We start from the raw sequence: 20,252 nt of genomic DNA, 5'->3' as shown, positions 1-20,252 counted from the left end.
ATTCATCGCCGTATGTAACCTATGTTAGACCGTACCTATTACGCTGCGTGCGATAGACAACAAATATTAATACATCTTTCATAGCTCAGGGCGGATGAACATGTTGACCTTTTGCTGGGGTACTGGAAGATATACGGTTTAATTCACTATCTGTTCTTCAACCGATCGATACACGCGTTGCGTTTGGGTGAAAATGAAGCAAGCAGAAAGAAATGCGTGGGTGTAACTAAAACATTGTAAGTGAAAGTTGTTAAAGAGGTAGATAATATCCAAACAGTTCGAGTTGGTATTTTTTTTATTTCGTTTGAAACATACAATAGAAATCTATGAATAACGATTGAAGAAAAACATTTAATCAACCAAAAAAGGTCATGCGTAGGCTTGTCATTTTAAAGACCAATAATGACGAACACGGCTTTGATCATGAATAAAGTAGCGTTACGACTTCGCTTGCATAACCAGACACGTGATGCAGAATAGAACGGAAATATCGTTTTTCAAAGTTGACAACGATCAACTTCCTTCGGGCACTTCTCGCGAGCATTCTGTTCAGCACCCTGGCATCCGGCAGCAAAGCTTATTGGTGTTTTGTTTGTTAACGTAGTTGCTTTTATAGGATGTTTGCAATTAACTGTGCGAACAGCAATCAGCTTTGGTCTTGAGCTTACAACGGCACGCGACCGTTTGCGAACTGAACCGCTGGCGTGTTGATCAAATAGACCCTCGACTGCTTACGTGCCGAATGGAACGGAATCACTCATGAACGAGAGCTGCCCGCTGAATACATCGCCAAAAACTTCCGAATGCAAGAGGACGCAGAAATAAAGCCGACTTCTTTCTTCTATCGACAACCAATCGAGGGTCAAGCGACCAAACTGGATGCAAGCTCTCGTGCAGGTTCAGCAAGTAAGCTCAGCTCAAAATTTTTTACTTGTTAAGGGCACGAAGTGGTAACCTATATCAGACCTTCGTAACGCATATTTGCTGGAAACAGTGATAAAAGAACCTGCTGCACATTTGTTCATTCTATGCCTGTGCACAACAATATCGCAATGTACAAACTAAACTAAAACAAGCGCTACGATAAGTACGTGACCGCCGCCAGCCTCATAATGGATGCAGCGGATTAGTTTTGTTAACAATACTCTACCAGAAAAACAGCTGAGTATCGCAGTTGTTCGCTATGACTTTACTAATAACTGACCTTTTCCGAAAAATCTAAAAGCTGTATGATTACAGGTAAAACAAAAACATACCTAAAAAATTTCACTGTCATCTAAAAAGTCCTTCCGCAATGTCATAATAAAAACGTTTTTTTCTAACGTTTGGCAAAAAGATTAGTCGGCCCAGGCCTAGTTTGACTTTGAAATTGCGAGGTTTTTATTGAAAAATCAAACTTTTTCTTTACGAAACATTTTTTCGTTTTTGTGCCGTTCTTGACAGACTTTTTTTATGTTCGCGGTGGTATGTAATACACAATGAGCGCTAAGCGATTATGTTTAAAAACGTTAAATTAGTCAAATTTCTTATTTGTGCACTTTGCGCAAGTTTAAAGGTGCGACGAATTACCATGGTACAACTATTTGTTCCAAAATCTTCCAAAAGAAATATCAATCGTTTGGGTCAAATACGTAAATTAAATAGATTTTTTGGTTTCATAAATCATAGACTATTTGAGCAATTGTGGACCAATCTTTGGTAAAATATTATTAAAAGCGGTAAATATTTGCAATAAAATACAGAGGGCATGGTTGTGGTTTTGCGGATACTTTTTATGTCCTACAGTACAGCATCTTGTGGTTACATAAGTTTCATGAGAGAAACGTGATTTTTGTTGAATGTAGTATGGCGCGTTTGTGTTGCGTGACTGGTTGTAGGGTGGTCTGGCCAATTGGAAACAGGCAACAGCTACCGCCCCAGAACACAAAAAAGTATTTGTAAACAATGGTTGTAACCAGCAAAGCGTGCTTTGTCATATAAACAACTTACATTAAATTAGCACTTTCTAGAAAAAGTGCTTGAGTTCTTTACTAAAATGTTTAATTTCTGAATGAATGTTTTCACAAAACGAACTTTAGAAAATATTTTAAGATATTTACACTTATCTGTGATGTGTTATGGTGTTGGTCTGAGGATGGTTGTGTTGTGGAGGAAATGATGGTCAAACGGAAATGTCAATGAAGTGCCAAGTTTGTGGCAGCGATGGGAAAGTTCAGTGGTGCTCTCGGTGTCATAAAGTTGCATACTGTGGCCGAGAGCATCAACTGAAGGACTGGAAAGTCCACAAAAAGACCTGCAAGAAAAGTGTCGAAAACAATGACAAAACTGATAACATTGACGCCAGTCTAAACGAGGGTTTGTCTCATTTATCTGTCGGGAATGGCATGGAAACCAATGGAGATGACAAGACGAATTCAATTTCTGGCAAGACAGTTCTTACATTTCCCAACTACAAATCTTCTTGTACTTTTGACTTTCATAGGTTTTGTACTTCTGAACTACCTTGTTGTCAGTCAAGATAAAATGAAACATCAGAATATAAGCCTTGTTTTTTTTTAGAGGGCTCCGGGGTATCCAGACTTCAACAGACAAAACTCTGGGCAGCTCAGAACTCTGTGAACATGGAGCCTTACATTGAGGCAGAAGTATTGGATATTGATCGTCAAAAGGTTGAAGCTATTTGGGGAAGTATGATGAAGACAGGACTTTGCATTTTGGATGACTTCTTACCCAAAGACCAGGCTGAAGATGTATGCCTGTATATTACTTTGCAATACATAATGAACATTCAGATCTCATTTATTCGACTACTCTGTTTGTCGCATAATATCAGCTTAGCTTGGTATCCGAATTAAGGAAATCAAAATGTAATAACGACAACATACGAAAATCCAAGTTTATACTGTAATGCATTTAAGCTGTGCCTATCAGGCTTAATATACACCCAGCTGTTCTTTTGGTAGACTACCAAAGATTTGGCATTTTTCTGCAAAAGCTAATGTAACCTTGGCGCTGGGGTGATTATATTTTGTCTGTTATGCAGAGCAAACCTATAAGGCAGAAACTTTTATGTATAAATTTGTTCCCAGAACGACATTGTTTATGTGCTAGCTCTTGCAAGATGTGAAAGTCTTGTACTCCAAACCGGATGAATTTTCTGACGGAGAAATTGTCAAGCAAGGAAGCAATCTGAGCGCAAACCGCATCCGAAGTGACCGTGTAACTTGGGTCGATGAGGAATATACAGAATGCAAAGGAGTCCGATTTCTATGCAAACAGATGGACAAGTTCGTACACCTGTGCAGTCGCTTGGGTCATTGCACAATACTTAATCGGACAAAAGTAAGTGATATTGTTTTGTTCAAAAAAGTTAAGAAATCTTGTAATTTATATACTGGCCCAAAGATTTTTCCAATGCAAAGAAGTGCAAACTTTATTTGAACGCTCTTGATTTTATTGTGCAAATAAAATTTAAGTCAGTGTGAGCAGATTATTTTTATGAAACTCATTTGTTTTGTAGCCAATGGTTTCGTGTTATCCTGCCAACGGGACACACTATAAAAGACACGTTGACAATCCTTCAAAGGACGGAAGGATTTTAACTTGTCTGTATTACCTTAATAAGGGGTGGAATACTCCGGTACGTGTGTTATTGTTGTAGTATAGTCAGCACAAGTTACACAAAAAAAAAACCCAAGACATTTGTTGTAATTATTGCGTTGTTTCTCTGATATATATTTTGCCTACAAATATGCATCGTCAGTATCACTGAAAAACAACATGTGACTGAAAAAAAGCATTCTAAAGTAATCTTATTTGTGTTACAGACAGATGGGGGGGCGTTGTGCATTTACCCAACTTGTTTGAATCAGAAGAAAGTGATTTGCGAACCAAAATTCAATCGTGTTATTTTGTTCTTTTCCGACGGGAGAAACCCTCATGAAGTTCTTCCGACACATCGGGAAAGGTAGAAAAAAAACTTTTTTTAAGGATAACTTTTGTTGAGTTTTAAGGATTCTGCACTGACAATAAAACAATTAGCCGCAAAATACAGTGTGTCCTAAAGATGTAAGCAAGAGTTAATATGTTGATGCATATTATGCAAATTATTTTACAGGTTTGCAATAACTTGTTGGTATTTTGACCAAGAAGAGAGGGATCGTGCATTATCGCAAATGAAGCAAAGCATGGGAAACAATTAACAGTGAGTTCATTTAAATTCATAGAAAGCAATTTAAAAAAAGAGTTTTAGTTTTAAAACGTTATTTAAAAAATAAATTTTTAAAACTATTTTTTTTCTTTTAAGGTCAACATTTCTGGATTGGATTGATATTATGATATACCAACTTATTGATTCTAGGCACCCAACGTACAGTATTATGTACATTTTGTACAGAAATCATATTTATGTCCTAGATCATTTGTTATTTGACATGTTTTTATTTTTACAGTAACGCAAGTTTTGTTTGCGTTTTCAATTACAGCTTTTCCTGCATAATTTAGAAATAGTCGTTGCTTGCATTTTCCGAAACTTAAATGTTTCATTATTGTGTTGTACTACGTCTTTCAGTACATACTATAAGGTCTTCTGCATCAATGCAATAATTGTCACGGTTTTGATCGACCACCATGAACATGATTGTCGCTCCCTATGTTCACTTGTGTACTGCTTTATCTGGCTCAGTTTTTACTGTTGTCTACCAATGACTAAAATGTTGCTGGGACAAGAGCTTCATGTGGATATCGTCCTAAGCTCTGTATGAAGTCTAATTTGAACACATATAGAAACGAGCTGTTTCTTTGGAAGTAGCAAACACGTATGTTGTTGGAATACCGACTGCCTTACACCACCTCTTGAACCGGTAGCAACAGCAAACATCTGTTTAGTCCTGTGTAAAGAAGAAACCGTTGTTGAAGGGTTTACCTTTTCGTTACTATAGCGACTGCGCACGTGTTGCCAAATCGACAATTGAAACGAGCCATTCTCCTTTTCTGTTTCTTGCTTCAAGCGTGCTGTCCAAATTTTAAAATAAAGTGTTTCGTTGACTGTCTTCTACCAAAATACTGCTTGTCTACCACTTAGGCCTTGTTAGCTTTGTTTACGATGGTATGGATATAAGCAAACTGGTGATATTATATCGCAATTGAAATATGCCTGTTCCAGGTTAATGTTTATCGTGCCAGATATTATTTCGCCCAAAAAAAAGTTTCCGTCAGAGGGCGCAGTTGATCTCTTCAGGATTGTTTCCAGTGCCTCGACATGGAGCTTTTTTTCGGATTTAAATAGTTCAAACGATTTAATACACATTTTTTAGCAATAGTTTTCAAATTTTCTGACACAAAACAGATATTTTATGTCCATCACAAGTGCGCTACATTATAGTTGCAAGGGCCACGCATCTATAGAAATCTTATTGATCAAAAAGGACAAGAAAAAATGTTTGACTGCAGGAATCCGCTTGTGCAGGTCGGATCTGTCTTTGTACGCATTAGTACATTCCGACAAATTTAATTTTCTTGATTTGGCACTCTTTAAAAAAGACTGACTTTTGTATTACAAAAATCACACTAGCTTTCGCGAGTTCCCCTCGCTTCATCAGGTGTAAATAAACACAATGCGATACAAAAAAGCGCAAGGCAGTCTGAGAAAAAGGCACTGTGAAACGATGAGCTGTCGTTAGTTGGCGTCGTCGTGTTGCGCATCGTTCCTGCGGCATCATTTAGTATATTCCGGGACGGGTGATTGGCAGCATTAACCAAGCGCCCGACCCATGGACCAAGAATAAAACCTGATCGGGTTTCGTGCCCAGGTCATCCTGGGTTCAAATCCCGGTGTGGTAAAAAAAAAATTAGTATATTCCGGAAACTCAAAAGGAGTAACAAAAAGATCCGTGTTAGTGTACGTGAAAACAGAAATATAAATTTGAAGTTATTAACTCCACTTATTTTGCACCCAGAAATATAAGTTTCGGCTGTTGGCGTCGTCAGTTTCTGCCTAAAAACATAAACAAAGGGGATTGTGATAAATTGCCTCAAATCTGATGAATAAAAAACAAGCCGCAAAAAACCTGTTCACGAACCCTCTAACAGCAGCAACCGGTTATAACAGAATCTTCGATTTTTCGAGCTGACAAGGAAACGAAAGCGACCCCAGATGTCGTTTTCAGAGTCGCTAATAACTATCCAAGCACACAGCGGTTCGTATGCCGTCTGCACGACGACCGGGAAACAGTCCACAAAATCGATGCCTTTTATTTCTTTTAGTACCCTCGCTTTTATTTTGGTGGAAATTCGATGATTCGTCTGCTGGGTGAGCAGAAAAAATCGCCCGGCCTGAAATATCGAATTTTTTGACGTCACTGCTTGTGATGATCACTGGGGCAGGTGTGACGCGCTTCTTGGTTCTTTTTAAATGTTTCTTTCCAGCGCTGCTGTGTAGGCCATGTTGAAGTTGGCGAACAAATTGGACAGCAGCTTTGTGAAGAACATTATTCATTTTTCCATATTAACACAACAGCTTGCTTGGGAACTTCATCAATTACAATACGTCACTTTATTGTATAATTTGCTTTGTTATAAAACGACGTTTATTTCGTAATTCGGTGAGATTAAGGCAAAATTGTTCTGTGCAAAAGTCACCAACCATAACTTTTAGTTGGGTCAAGTGCCTGTAGCGATGTATAGCTTAACTAAAATTTACAACGCTTTGTAATCGTATTATTGCTGGGATTTTTTAGAACGGTCCGGTGCCCTTCATTATAAGGATGCAATAAACAAATCATTAAACTGATAAAAGGGTAATTTTGCTTCTTTAACGTGTACGGAATTTTCTTGGTGCGAAAAAATAAGACATTAAACATCTGCGAAAAAACCTGTAAAATACCATTTTCGCCCCATGTGCAAAGCATGATCGCGTAACATATGTGCTTACATTTGCTCAAGACCGTCGCCATCTGCCCTATGAGTAAACAGTTCGCCTTATTGCTTCACATATGACGTCGCTGCGGTTTAATACGTCGGAGACGCCACCGTTTTTCTCCCCTAAATTTCACCACAGGGCTTTTGTGTTTTGGGTTTTCCTTGGGAAAAGTCTGACAAAACAAAGGTGCGCCACCGGAAAATTGTTCCCTTTCTAAGGATTGTATATAGCAACGGCGTGACCTTTAAGGGATAATAGTCACCTTGATAACCTTTTAAGTATTCGCTTAAAACGTATCACGCGCAAAAATAAAATCAAAATTTAGGAACACAAAATGTTTTGTAAATCATTGATATAACGTATCAACTATATATGCGTCATATTATTTACATTGAAACCATAGAATGTTACAGGTTTAGAGTAAGAACTATTATAAACTCGCTACTTATGCAGGTATGAGCGTCAATAATTAACTACCCCAGGTAGAAGGTAATCAACTACTAGCTTTAATTACAAACTCTCAAGGTTTTCAACTTAGTCTTGCGCAAACACAGCGATTGTTCAAACGGAACAATTATTTTTACGATCGGAAATGGTTAAACGTTTCATAAAACTGTCGCCAAGTTCGGATGTTCAAATTCATTCTTGCAAGGCATGGGTTTAACCTCGGAGACGAAAGGCATGTTCAGACTACAAATGATTGACAGATTTCCGATAGATGCGTTCCCTGAAAATTCTGTGCTTGTTCATTGGTTTCTACGCCATTGCTTTTTGCCCAATAATAGAATTATTTTGTGTCGCTAACCAAAATTTTGAAAAAGTAGGTTTTGTTGCACTCAAATCGTGATAAGGATTGTGAAAAAGTTTTTGTGTAACACTTTTGGTAACTTTGCATCGCGGCAGCCTTTAGACTTGCGTGTTGCTAAGCTCCCAGTTAGTTTGGTAGACCTGGTGAGTTTCTGGTTAATCTTACACGTGCTGAGGTATGAGTTCCTGGAGGTATTGTAATACATTATATATTTTTTTGGAGCAGTTTTGAGTTATAAGGTGCTTTTAGTGATAGCAACCATTTAATTTGCTTCTATGGATGTCATTGGCTTATGGTCCTTGTGCATTTTCCATGAAGACAGAAGTGTTTGTGGGTGAAAGTAAGATTAATTTTGTTCGTTTAATTCCAGCATGCTATGTTGTTTGGACTCTTGGTGTTCGTTGCACCATAAAAAAAGTTTACAACTTGACCAAACACTTGAGGCGCCAGTATTAATTACTCAACTAACACATAAACCTTCTTTCACTTTGTCTTGGCCGCAACAAAATGTCGTTTTGTTTTAATCCCGACGCAAAGTAACGACTTGTTTGCTTTTCCGTTTCCGGCGGTGTTAAGCCTTGCGGCTAAACGGTTTCTTTTGGTAAGACTTGCTCATTTATTCTGAGAGAATCTGGCCGTTAGAGATTGTCGTTTTCATGGTTCTGCGAATGGTTTCTTTGAGGAAATAAAAACAGTCAGAATCCTTAGAAAAAGAAAGGTTAACATGTCTCGTACATAATATTTTTCGTACATAATTTTCTTGTATTCCGTCCAGTTTGACAACCAAGTAACTTTGAGAGACTTTTTTTCACCTGATCTTCATTAACCTATACGTTAAGCGCAAGACTTTATCAGCGTGCCATAATTTTTACTGTAAAACATTAACTTCTTTACCTTCTGTTCATTATGACCTTTTGCCCTAATGACGTCATATATTTCAACAGCAAATTTTACTTCCCCCGCCAGCGTTTATTCGCGTAAGATGTTGAATATTACCAATATTTAGAGATTTTTTTTAAAAGCAACTGAGGAAGCAGCTCCACCAAACCGCCAACAAGACCGCAACTGGCGTTGTTTCCAACGGCAAAAATATCGCACAGCAAGGGGTATAGAGACTCGTAATTTTTAGTGATAATAGGCAGCGTATGGCGTTGTTGTCTCAGCAAATATGAGCAGCAGGTTGTCGGCAACATGCCGCCTAAATTGGAAGTAACATGTGACACAGCATCCAAACCAGTGGGTCGATAATTCGTCGGCATATATAAAGCAAGGTAGAAAGGCTTGTCGTTCGTATCCAGTAACGGTGTATTAGTGTCGGTTCAAGCGATAAGGGATGAGTTAGGCTGTAGTTCTATAAGGAAAGTGGAATTGAAAAAACTATGGGTCAGACAATATAAAATATAAAGCTAAAAGGATGTTAAGAAAGTCAAGAAAATGAAGGTAATTATATGTAGTTAAGATAAGATTTTATCTGCCTGTCCAAACCCAAAGTGTGTAATTAAACAAAGAATGCCTTGTAGGGTTTACAAAGGCAATCAAAACGACAAAAAATAGCTTTGTGGTTCCAACCTTCGGCAAATTTCAAACATTTTAGCGACTCAAACTTTTGTAAACGTGACTACATCTCTCTCTTGTGTAGAGGACACTTACGTCCAGGGCACAGGTCAATTGTTTGTTGTTTGATGCCAATATTTGGTTTTCGGGTCAGTGGCGGAATTAACATTTTAGTAGTTTTTGGTTTTCCAGTTGCGCAATCGCTAGAAGCATGATTGTGCGTGAATTCGTGTTTGTCATAATTACCAAATGATGACCTAAAATATAGGTTTCGTGCTTACATAATTCAAGTTACATTCCGTGTGTGCCTTGAATTCAACTTAGCGACACCACTTACAAAGTAAACAGGTTTAACCCGATGTAACAATCAGGTAAATAAAATACCGACAGTCGATTTGCGGTATGGGTTGGTAAACGTTGTATCTAATGTATTTTTTAACAAATTGTGTTGCCGTAGTAACACCATAGCTGCTGTTCAAGCCAGACTGTGTAGCACATTTTTTATTGCTTTTAAAGGCTCGTGTAAAAACAGTACATTCCTGCTGCAGATCACACATCCACGCTAGACATCCTTTGTGGGTGTCTTCTGCGTCGACCTTGATTGGCGTTTCCATAACCTGAGTAATCCCCTATATCGAAATGAGAATCTCGTCACAACCCTTTTGTTCCAACGTAACCATGAACACGTGGCAACGGGCGGTCTTATCTGTGTTCCAGACGCAAGGGTTGAGCTCGAATGATTGTCAGCGGTTAAAACGAGATATTCGCCGTGCTGGCCATCTACATAGTAATCTGCTTATCACTGGCCAACTCATACTGGCTAAAAATCATCTACACCTGTGGTGGCCTTGGTAGATATTGTTGCCATGCTACTGTGGCTGGAAGTGCATTGGCAGAGAACGTTAACTAAACATGTTTTGTCAACCTTTTTATGTGAAACAAGATGAACATGCTTGATCATACAAAGTATAAAATCAACTTTGCTCCGTGTATAAAACCGACATACTAATAAAACAGACAAGTACAAAGTAATTGTCCCTGCTGTATTTTTGTATTTGCATAAAGCCGTACAATATGTTGTCTGGTACGACGACTTGGTTACGACCTCGTAAACTCGACTTTTGTTTGACTCCAGTTTTCATTCCGGGCCTGTCATTTGATGTTGCAGGTGCTGATCGAAACGTGCGGTTGCTTCTCGGTGCCATAGATGCAAACATTGATGTCATCTGAAGCGGTTTTGTGCATTTGGCGATGCAAGTTTCATTCCTTGCCACCAGTTTATCGTATGACTAACGTAAGTACGAAGTCAGGTTTCAACTGTTGATGAGGAGACTGGTGTTTGTGACTTTTACCTTACAAGCAGGTGGTTGTCTCTTGGGAGCATATATATGGCAAGAATGCGAATGTTTTTTAAGTTATGTACATAAGACTTTGAACCCAGTCGGCTGTAGTGGATGATTCCTTGCACACAAAACAGAGTAATTAGTTGAAGTTATTTGCGGTTCGTGGTTTCTGGATGTTTAGATAGCAGTGTCTTGGCGAGGTGGCGATGCTTTAACATATACGTTTATTTCTTTGGTTGGTGGAAGGGGGTTGAAAGCGTAAGGTTGATTTCAACTTAGTCGCTGTATAGGGGAGGCTTGTGTGGAAAATTTGAATAGAATATATGGCGCAGGGAATTGTAAAAGTGCCCCCTTCAAAATTTATTATGCCACTGGTTAATGCTTGTTGGCGTTTTTCTCCTTAACCCCAGTATATTTGCACATACCTCGATGGTTTCGATCCCATAGGCGTCTGTTTCGTGTATGAAATCTTTGATAAATAATTAACTTTTTTGCTCTTTTAACCCCTTGGTTTGAGAGCACTAATCTGGTGTTGATAACTTGATCAAACTTACACGGGTAAAAGTCAATTTACTTCAGTGGATACAACTTTTTTAAATTCCTGCTAATACAAATTCGTTTCCATCTTAGATGTTAATTTGTAAAGGGACATTACGCCGTAAGGTATTTTTTTGTGCATGGTCTGCTCTTTTTTGTCAGCACAAAAATCTTTACGTTTGCCACGAAAAATCTGCTCTCGGCACCAGCTGGCGGAGACAACGTCGGTCGTGCGACCAAAGCTAGGTGGCGCTCTTACATCGCCCGCCTTGTTCGTTCGGCTCGCGTCTTCTACGTCAGCAAAACTTCAACGAGAGCGTTTAACCGCATGTGTTGATCATTTAAACATTTTTAACCTTAAAACTGCACACAATTCCACGCAATGTCCGAAATCCCGAAAAAAATTCAGCTATTTTATTATTTTTTAAACAAAACGTTTATATAAATACTATATAACCTTGAAAACAATAAAATTGACATTTCAAAACGTAATAATTATAAAAACTGTGCATCATTATCGGGTACTGTATTACAATTAACCACGGCGATTGCTTGCAGCTCTTTGCCGCCCAGAACTGGTGTATTAACTGTTCGATGTCTACCGCTCGGTGGCGTTAGAGATGTGGGATTGTGACTTGGAGTCCCAACCGGATACGACATACTACGCCGCTGCCTCATTGACGTCACAAAGCTACTTGTATTGTGACGCAACTTCCGCCACGTGAGTCGGATGAGCGATCGGCTTTCCTCGTTTTCAACGACCGTCACGAAAAAGAAAAATGCACCTGTGAAAAAAATAAAATAAAAATATCTATTTGATTGAACTTGTTTATATTTATACTTAGAGACTGCATTCGCATACAAGCAATGAAAACTAAAATCCCACTGCTTGTTTAGTTTATTAAGGTTTATTGACATAAAGACAAAAGATAGCAAACAGTAAAAGATGGGTCACTACTTTGAGATATTTTATTTCAAACCACAACAAAATACCTTGAGTCCCATTAATGCAAGTATGAACGAATATGACGTAACACTGGTATGGTTGCGGAACAAACGAAGCAACAAAGCCGACAATCCACGGAAACCCAAGTAAAGGATTGAGTTTAAGAAAGGCAGCTAAAGATTTTCTGAGTGCTCTGGCGTTGATTTGGGCCGGGGTCCCTCTCTGCCCGCTTGGCTGTGAAACACAGGAAGAAATACACAGATTAAAACTGGAATCCATTTTGTTGAATATAAATGCTCTGTCCATTTTCTAAACTAATCCAAGTTGTTTTGTCCGGTGAGATTAAAAATATTTAGTGAATATAGAAAGGAAGTTTTTATGTCAAACAGGCAATTACAAACTATTTGCGTAAAACCATAAATTCTCTGCAATGTCCAACGTGTAGGTCAACTGTGAATGTCATATATGTGCAGTTGTTTGTTTAAGTTTGTAATGTAACTTACTCTGTACAAACGGCTTTCTTTTGTCAAACGGCTGATGACAGCAACCAATCTTATCGCAATGACAAAGTTAAGTAGAATGCTGACCAACACTGGAACGAAAGCTGCCCATACAAGTTGATTGGACAGATAACAGACGTAACCGTTCCCTGCATCTGCAAATAGAAGGAATATTGCGTAATAAAGGAGTATTATTGCGTAATAATGATAATAGGAATATATATGAATAATTCGACAACATGTTTTTTAAACCACTGGCTATATTGCTTGTACGATGTTTAGAATTAAATAGTCGTATCATTTAAACATTTTAAGTCCGAAACCCAGCTATTACATACATCGTGCATAAATAATAGAAAATTACCGTTGCTTTGTGATATTTGTGAGGTGCTGTTCGGTTGGTCGGTAAGATCTGTTTGGCGAACATACGGGACTGAAAAAAAAACACATAATATTGTTACACTAACATTCAACTCATCAGAAATACTGAATAAATACATGCACAAATAATCTCACAGTTTTCTGTCTGCAACGAAACTTAAAGCTGGTTGCAAGACACAAATAAAAAAATCATCACCGATCAAAGAACGCCCATGACTTACTTTTTGTTGCCATAGCAACCCCAAACGTCACACCGGCGGTAGTCATGGGAACGCCCCATCCGATCACGTGCTTCAATTTGCCCAACCTCTTGTTGCCAAGGACGACCAGAACATACAGAAGAATCCCCTCCACTGTCATCCACGCGAAATTGCATAACAAGAAAAAGTGCGTGAAAGCCGTTATGACGTAACAGAACCAGTTTGCGTCGTCTTCTGTAGCTCTTCCTTGCGGCAGAGTAGCTTGGTTTGATCTGTCCGCTAGGAGAACGATGTGCAGGCAGAGCATTGATAAGGCGAGGCACATGTGGACTGTGTTCCGTTCCACGGTTCTTTCCGACCTCTGACGGGCGTACGCAAAGAATGCGACGCTCACTCCAAGAAATGCGATTGAAAATCCCCCAACAATGTAACTCACCATCTGTAGAAATACAACAGTTCGTTCGAGTTGACAAATGTTAGGGTAAACACGTGATAATCGTAAAAAGCCAGAGAAGTTAATTTCGTTCGGCATTATAAGTTTGTTAGTGTTGAAGTTAGTTAGTTTCGAATAAGCCATTTCCTTCATCACCCTCAACAAAATAAGCCTTTAACAGACAAAATTGCTGCAAAAAAATTTCATAAAAAGTATTTTACAAAAACAGAAGGCAGTTGCGTCACAATGTGCTATTTATTTGGCAAACAATTAATGTAATAAACCTGTAAAGTGGTTCCGCAAAGTTCGTTGCTTGGAGAAACCGCGTGGTTGTCTACTGATGACGTGAAAGTTTCCTGCGTAATGGGGACGAGAAGTAAAATGGCGAAGTTGGTCGTGTGATTACAACGACACGAGTAATTCCCATCTCCGGATTGCGTCACCAGACTACAACCGAAATCCGACCAGAGAAGTTCGTTTGTGTCGTAATAAACGCACTTAGTCACGTGATTTGTGACGTTCGGATGTTTTTCAGTCTCCCGGATGTGGAACTTCACCGGGATGTTCTGTTTTCGTTCACCGTCGAACGCTGTGATTGAAAGAACGTTTGATGACGTAGGAAAGGACCATACGGCTTTGGGTGGTGACGTCATGTTGTCGAACATGTGTTCACATAGTGAATCGGTCACCAATATTCCGTTTCGCGCGCACGCATTTCCTGTATTGTCGACGTCGGACAAGTCTGCAGGTTCTTGTCTGAGACTAGCCGTCGAGACGTCAACACAAGTCTCCAGAATGCGCGCAGCGCTTTTGTAATTCGCCGTCACGATTGTTAAAAGCTCGTCTTCGGTTTGGTTTTTGCTCAAGGATCTTTCCTTCCGCCTTAAGGTGGTTTGAGGAGATAAACTTCCGTCGGCTTGAACTTCAACAAGAACATCCCGCCTCCTTTCCATGTATTCAACTTTAACATCTATTACGTCACTCGAGTACGCGAAGTTTTGTCGCGACTTTTGGGTCAAGGATAAAACAGAATATTCTAGAACTGTGTCCATTTGTTCCATCAGCGAAGAGGGCGTCAGGGCGTCTACAAATTTGTTTGTTTGAGTAAAATAAATGAAAACAAAACTGATTGTATATACTTTTACAAAACAGGGTGTGTACATGTACTATTTCGACCTGTAAGGTCTCATCAGTGCAGCTGTTGACAGTGGCACTGTGCTAGCTTTTGGTACCCTTTATAGGGTAACCAATAGATCGACGTTGACAGGCACGATACCACAAAGTAGAAATTAGTGTGCCCGCTAGTGTAAAACCTAGCACAGTGTCATAGTCAACAGCTGCACTGATGATACCTTATCACAGGTCGAAACAGTGCGTGTACACCCCTGTCTGCAGCTCGCCAATATCATGGCTTTTTTTGCACATATCTTTCACAAAACGTTTGGTATATTTGCTGAAGCCAATCTTGGATTGCAACAGACCTTACAAGGACGACAACTATTTGAAGCTTTTTACAACATAGAAATAACAGGCAGACTCACCTTGGCGCGATTTGTTTTGTGTCAAGATTGTTTGTTTCCATGATTCAGTGTTGATTGGGTTGAGCAAGTTGCTAGTGATCCTCATGAAGCTGAGGGCGTATTGTGTGATCTCATCATCTTCTGCTGCTGAATCCTACATAATTGGGATTAAAAAATTATCTCAATATCCTTTTACTATAAGCAGTAGAGCCAATACTGATTTTACAGTGCACTGCAGACATTCTTTTACTATATTGTTACAGCATATTGGATAAGAATGCTTTTGAAACTTGCTTGGAGGCAAAATTTTATCAGAATCAACTATTTTACCGTTTTTGCGTAATTGACACTGAACAATATATTTCACAACAGTAAATACTGGAACTGTGTGACAATGTTTTTAACTTTAAACTGCAGCAAGATCTTGTAGGTGCACCGCCGCGTTTTGTGGCCCACAACGAAATTGCAACCAGTGTTTCCCATATAAAAAGTTTATGCATCGTTATCTCCGCAAACATTTTTGAAAACTTCGTCTTATGCATAGAAAAAAATGACTGCAGGTTCACTTTAACGCGAGGCATGCTTTCAACTGATGAAACGTCCCGTACCTCGACTGAATCGCTAAAATCAAGAGGTGGTTTTCTAACGTAAACCGGCGCCAGTTTGGGAAGCAAACTTTCCCCGATATCGAGTAAATCTTCCGGCGTGATCGGTTGCACGTCGGGGGAATCGCCGTCAACAGGTTCCTCCAGTACAGAGCTGATGTTGTTCAACAATTCCGATGCTTGGGGGAGTGTTTGATGAAGATTTACTTGTTTAACGATGGCGGGAATGTTTAAATAGTTGGGTGGTGGCGGAGGCGGTGATTTGAGTTTAATAGTAGATTGGTTGTTGGTGGAACTTTGGTTGAACGTATTCGTTGTCTGTCTAAAGACGTGGGAGTTGGTTTGAGAACCACCTGTATCCGGTTGATCTGAATATTCCGAACGAAATTTGTTCGTGGCAAACCCAACAGTTGCTGAATCCTCGTCAAAACCGTTCGCATTATTGCCATTAGAGTCATTCGTATCAGCATCTTGATGCAAATAGTTTGTTTCGTCGCTAGCGTTAAATCTTGGCCCAAAAGTGGCGATTTCGTCGTTGGCATTGTCCGTGGAACTTTGATTTTGGTTTTGAGTTACAACTTCCGAGTTGTTCCCAATACCCAGTGTTGTATCCCTCTTTGCCAACATCTGCAAATGCTGCTTTGGGGGTGTTGAATTTCTGTTGCGAGGCAGAAAGGTTGAAAAATGCCTCTCAAAACTTTCCAGTACGATTTGTTTTTGTGTCTCGATTTGCTCTGGCGTGAATATCTGGAATAACTTCACTGTTTTCGTCGCGTTTCTTCTTTTGCCAGGTTCCGGATTTCTTCCTAGGTCTGATGTAGTTTTGCGAGTAAGGGACGATGGTGTTTTTTCTCTGGCGATGGTTTTTACACAAACACTGCTTCCGTTTCCTGAAAGAAGAAATATATTTTAAAACATTTGCACCCACATAGGTTATTTCGGTGGCAACGGTGGACAAGCGGCTTGATGTAGGACAACAATGTCTTTAAATTAGGGATATCTTTATGTTTTCTTCACCTGAGGAACATTGGTAATTTACCATATATCCCAGTGGCCAATACTTAGTTCCAATTTACAGCAATACTTTGGAGTTTAAGCAGTAAATGCCACATTTGTTTGCCAATTTACCACCAACCATAATCCCTAAATATGCCAACAGCCTCCTTAATCGCGATGTCTGCTGTTTTAAATTTGTTTTTGGACATTTTAAGCTGTTTTAAATAACCAGGCGGATGTTTCCATCAAAACACCCATTTGACCGGGAATAACCCGTATGCACTGTTGATCGACCTAAGGTAACCGCGTGTATCTGACGTAATATCGGCAAACCCGTTGACGTTTATCAACCGCAGATTGCATATTCCCGCGCCTCGCGTCACGTGATAACACATAGTGACGTGATCCCTGATTCGGGACGATATTTTGTATCATACTAAGAATGCCAGTTCATCACACGATTTCATAAAATTTATTTGCACGGAAATTCAGGGTTTCAATTCTTGTACGTCAGTATACACTTACGTTATAATTCTTGCGGTATACGCTTATATACAGGAGTTCCATGTTTTCAAAATTAATTTGATGATATACAGAAAACTTCAGGTAAACCGGATTCAAATTGACTAATAAAATGTGTATAAACTGCAGACAGATGGCCACTGTTTCGACCTAAAAGGTTTCATCAGTGCAGCTTGTAGCAACACGCATGTTTCCCTACTTAATTCTTTACACATTTGGAACACATACGGACCGAAGACTGCAGACGGTGTTAAGCTTTCCTGCAGGAGCTCCCACAAGCTTTCTGGCATCCTGCTGGACAACACATTTTTCTGACACTTCGTTATAAAACGCCCATTTCGTAATCCTTCGACAGTCTAGTCTATAGTCTACTCTCTTGGTCGCTCGTACTCTCTCGGCCCTGTCGTTATTATCGCCGTCGCGCTGTAAACGTTCGCACGTTCTTTTGTTAGTTAATTCGCTGCAGTTCTGTCACGTGTTAAACTCTTGTCAAACGAACTTGAACCAAATTAAACTTTAGCCACCTGGTATTGCAATCGTGTCTTTCAATTAATAAACAAGTCTGCCACGGATTCGAACTTAGTAACCAATACAGCAAGAACACGCAAGCAGATTTTAGCTTCAGTAAAGCAGCCGACCGGGGATTCAATTTGTACGCTGCAAGCTGGCGTGACTATCAGACGACTTTGCTGACCAAACGGCCAAGCAAAGACTTCCACTTTGTGACTAACAAATCACCGTGTTTTGAAAGTTGTACGTGTTTTTTACGTGTCTCAAGCAGCGCACTTGCAAAAAATTCATTTGTTTAAACTTGGAAGTGTAGAGTTTCGCTAAGCACTGGAACAAAGTAATCGCAAACTTACGTCATTTTGACGTTATTTTCAAAACTTTCTTCTCATACCTGATTTTCTCTGACAAAGAAATCCTCTCCCATGTCCAGAATCTTCAGAGAGTTTCAGAGCAACACTCATCTCGTGGAGTAAATTTGAGGCGAAAATCACGTGATACGGTTCGACATGTTTTTTCACCTCTTTGTTCAACGCACTTCCATCCATGTGTTGGAGTTGGCCCCATCTGAAATGATGAGGGAAGGTTTTTGTCCGTTACAAAGTTTAATATTATTTTTGTAAAGGTGTATTTTTTCGTTGTCGCAGAAAATTTGTATCAACGTAAACTGAAACTAATTTATGCACGTGTGATTTAATAATCGACATTAAAATCAGAAACTTATATCGAAACAAATTCCACGTTATTTTGTAAAATTTATATACTTTGTGTGTCTGACTCCCACAACAGCTTGATTCAATCCGAAACTTTTTATTTTCTTTCGAATGAACTTGATCTAAAAATAATGGGATACCATTAATTTTGTTTGAACATCTAAAATCCGAATCAAAACAATATTCAAATCATTAAATCCAACTAGTTTTGCTCAATATTGTGTGTCAAGGAAAAGAATTATCAAAAACCTATAAAACGCATTGCATTTGTTAGATTCCAGTTGTACAAAGTTTGTTTGTAATTAGGTGGAAGTGCTGATACTTCCGATAGCTCGAAGCGCTACAAACTGTCCCCCAACATTCATGTAATTAACAACCTCCCAATATTCCGGTAGAGAAAAAATAAGTTTATTGATATCGGCTCCGGAACCCAGCAGGCAAAACAATTGGCACAAATCGGTAATTAGTGATTTCCTATTCCGATTTCAGCGAATTTGAACTTTCCTCGAATGTGCTTTTCCAGCATCGGAACAGCTGCACTGTTTGCTGATAAGGGAATAATTTAAATACAGTGAGTCACCAAGTTCTTGACACTGCGTGTTTTGGCTTAAATTCAATTTCTATTTGATGCTGGAGCTACGTCACAAAGCCCAGTGTTTACTCATTGAATAAAAACAAAATGGACTCCCCAGGATAAAAATATCGTTTGTCGCATTGTTAAGATCTGAATACGAGCTTTATCGTCTCCCTATGTTGTTTATTTTGAAATAAACCCACTTTTTCGGAACTTTCCAGTGACGCAAGTTTTCCACCAAACAAACCACAGACGTCGGACGCGTTTTGATGTGAAATGTGTTTCGTGAAGAACTTGTATTCTGTCCCGTTATCATCGCAAAAAAGTGCCAAATCTGAAAATAGATGAACAATTGTGCTTTGTATTCTTATTAATCAACATGCCCACAAATTGGACTCTACACAATTTAATTATTTTGCAGTTTTAAAGCGTATTACAAGGATACAACAAAATTAAAGGGGCAATGGATATGAAGCCAAAACAACTATTTTATCTCGATGTTGAAACTTAAGTCCAGATAATCTATGTTAATACTGTTCGTCAACATTTTTCGCTTCACTATTTTAATGCATTTATACCTTGTTTGTTTGTTTTCGTTGTGCCTCTTTGGACCAAACCCATGAAAAGGCAAAGAAAAGTAATTTGTTTCATTGTCATTTATTTTATTGTTGCAATTTGTTTACGTTTGGACCCTGGTTAGAACATGTTTTAAAGCAAATCTTGAACAGCTGCAACAAAAATCAGATAAATTTAATAAAAACGAAAAACCTTGTTCTGATCCTGTATAAAGATTCTTCACATATGGCACCTCTGACAAAACACACTTATTGTATAAACATTTCGGTGTAAAACACCATTAAGTCTTACTTTGTGATACCTCAATAGTACAAAATTTATTACCAGTATACGCAAAACCGAAACTGACAATTTAATTTGTTCAAAATAAGTCGTGCCTAAAGTTACAACAGCAACTTATCATTACATCCGCATGCCCGCCATTGTGGGCGCTGCAACTCAGTTATTTAGTTCACAGCACTGATGATGAGCCCAGCAGTGTTCGAAACGTTTGCTTATAACAATTGGCACAGTAGCTTTTCTATTCTGTGTAATTAACTCTAAGTTTTTTGCGCCAAAGTTAAAACAACTCAGACAAATTTGGCACCTAAATAGTCCCAGGGTTGGAAATAGGTCTTC

General features: G+C 39.0%; 2 protein-coding genes across 3 annotated transcripts; one reads left to right on the top strand and one right to left on the bottom strand.

The window, feature by feature from the left end:
• The first annotated feature begins 174 nt into the window (after positions 1 to 174).
• LOC145908090 (prolyl hydroxylase EGLN3-like) lies at positions 175 to 5,051 on the top strand. Of its 2 annotated transcripts, none has more exons than XM_082995273.1 (7): positions 175 to 906; positions 2,560 to 2,750; positions 3,112 to 3,342; positions 3,521 to 3,640; positions 3,828 to 3,967; positions 4,118 to 4,204; positions 4,307 to 5,051. In XM_082995273.1, the coding sequence occupies exons 1-6, from the start codon at positions 804 to 806 to the stop codon at positions 4,200 to 4,202; spliced, it is 870 nt and encodes a 289-aa protein (XP_082851399.1). In that variant the 5' UTR covers positions 175 to 803; the 3' UTR covers positions 4,203 to 4,204; positions 4,307 to 5,051. The 2 variants fall into 2 exon arrangements, with proteins under 2 accessions (XP_082851399.1, XP_082851397.1); XM_082995271.1 differs by lacking the exon at positions 175 to 906 and adding an exon at positions 1,925 to 2,424 and having other exon boundaries at positions 4,118 to 4,205.
• A 6,605-nt stretch (positions 5,052 to 11,656) lies between these two features.
• LOC145908853 (uncharacterized) lies at positions 11,657 to 19,778 on the bottom strand. The gene is made up of 12 exons (XM_082996175.1): positions 19,637 to 19,778; positions 19,262 to 19,392; positions 18,536 to 18,606; positions 18,166 to 18,338; positions 15,750 to 16,636; positions 15,163 to 15,295; positions 13,906 to 14,705; positions 13,210 to 13,627; positions 12,972 to 13,040; positions 12,611 to 12,762; positions 12,155 to 12,341; positions 11,657 to 11,946 (listed from the first exon to the last, which is right to left on the bottom strand). The coding sequence occupies exons 1-12, from the start codon at positions 19,713 to 19,715 to the stop codon at positions 11,657 to 11,659; spliced, it is 3,390 nt and encodes a 1,129-aa protein (XP_082852301.1). The 5' UTR covers positions 19,716 to 19,778.
• Positions 19,779 to 20,252: the final 474 nt, after the last annotated feature.

Source organism: Ascidia mentula, chromosome 7 (genome assembly GCF_947561715.1).
Source record: "Ascidia mentula chromosome 7, kaAscMent1.1, whole genome shotgun sequence".
In the NCBI taxonomy this organism is placed as follows: Eukaryota; Metazoa; Chordata; class Ascidiacea; order Phlebobranchia; family Ascidiidae; genus Ascidia; species Ascidia mentula.
The sequence above is the reverse complement of the archived record's forward strand: the minus strand, read 5'-3'. Positions and strand labels throughout refer to the sequence as shown.

Coding starts and splice junctions, on each gene's coding strand:
- LOC145908090 (XM_082995271.1), top strand. CDS start 2,172: ATGTCAATGAAGTGCCAAGTTTGTGGCAGCGATGGGAAAGTTCAGTGG. Junction 2,425..2,559: donor CAAGACGAATTCAATTTCTG/GCAAGACAGTTC, acceptor GTTTTTTTTTAG/AGGGCTCCGGGGTATCCAGA. Junction 3,641..3,827: donor ATAAGGGGTGGAATACTCCG/GTACGTGTGTTA, acceptor TTTGTGTTACAG/ACAGATGGGGGGGCGTTGTG.
- LOC145908853 (XM_082996175.1), bottom strand. CDS start 19,715: ATGACAATGAAACAAATTACTTTTCTTTGCCTTTTCATGGGTTTGGTC. Junction 18,339..18,535: donor GTGGGAGTCAGACACACAAA/GTATATAAATTT, acceptor TCATCATTTCAG/ATGGGGCCAACTCCAACACA. Junction 16,637..18,165: donor TCTTTGTCAGAGAAAATCAG/GTATGAGAAGAA, acceptor TTCTTCTTTCAG/GAAACGGAAGCAGTGTTTGT.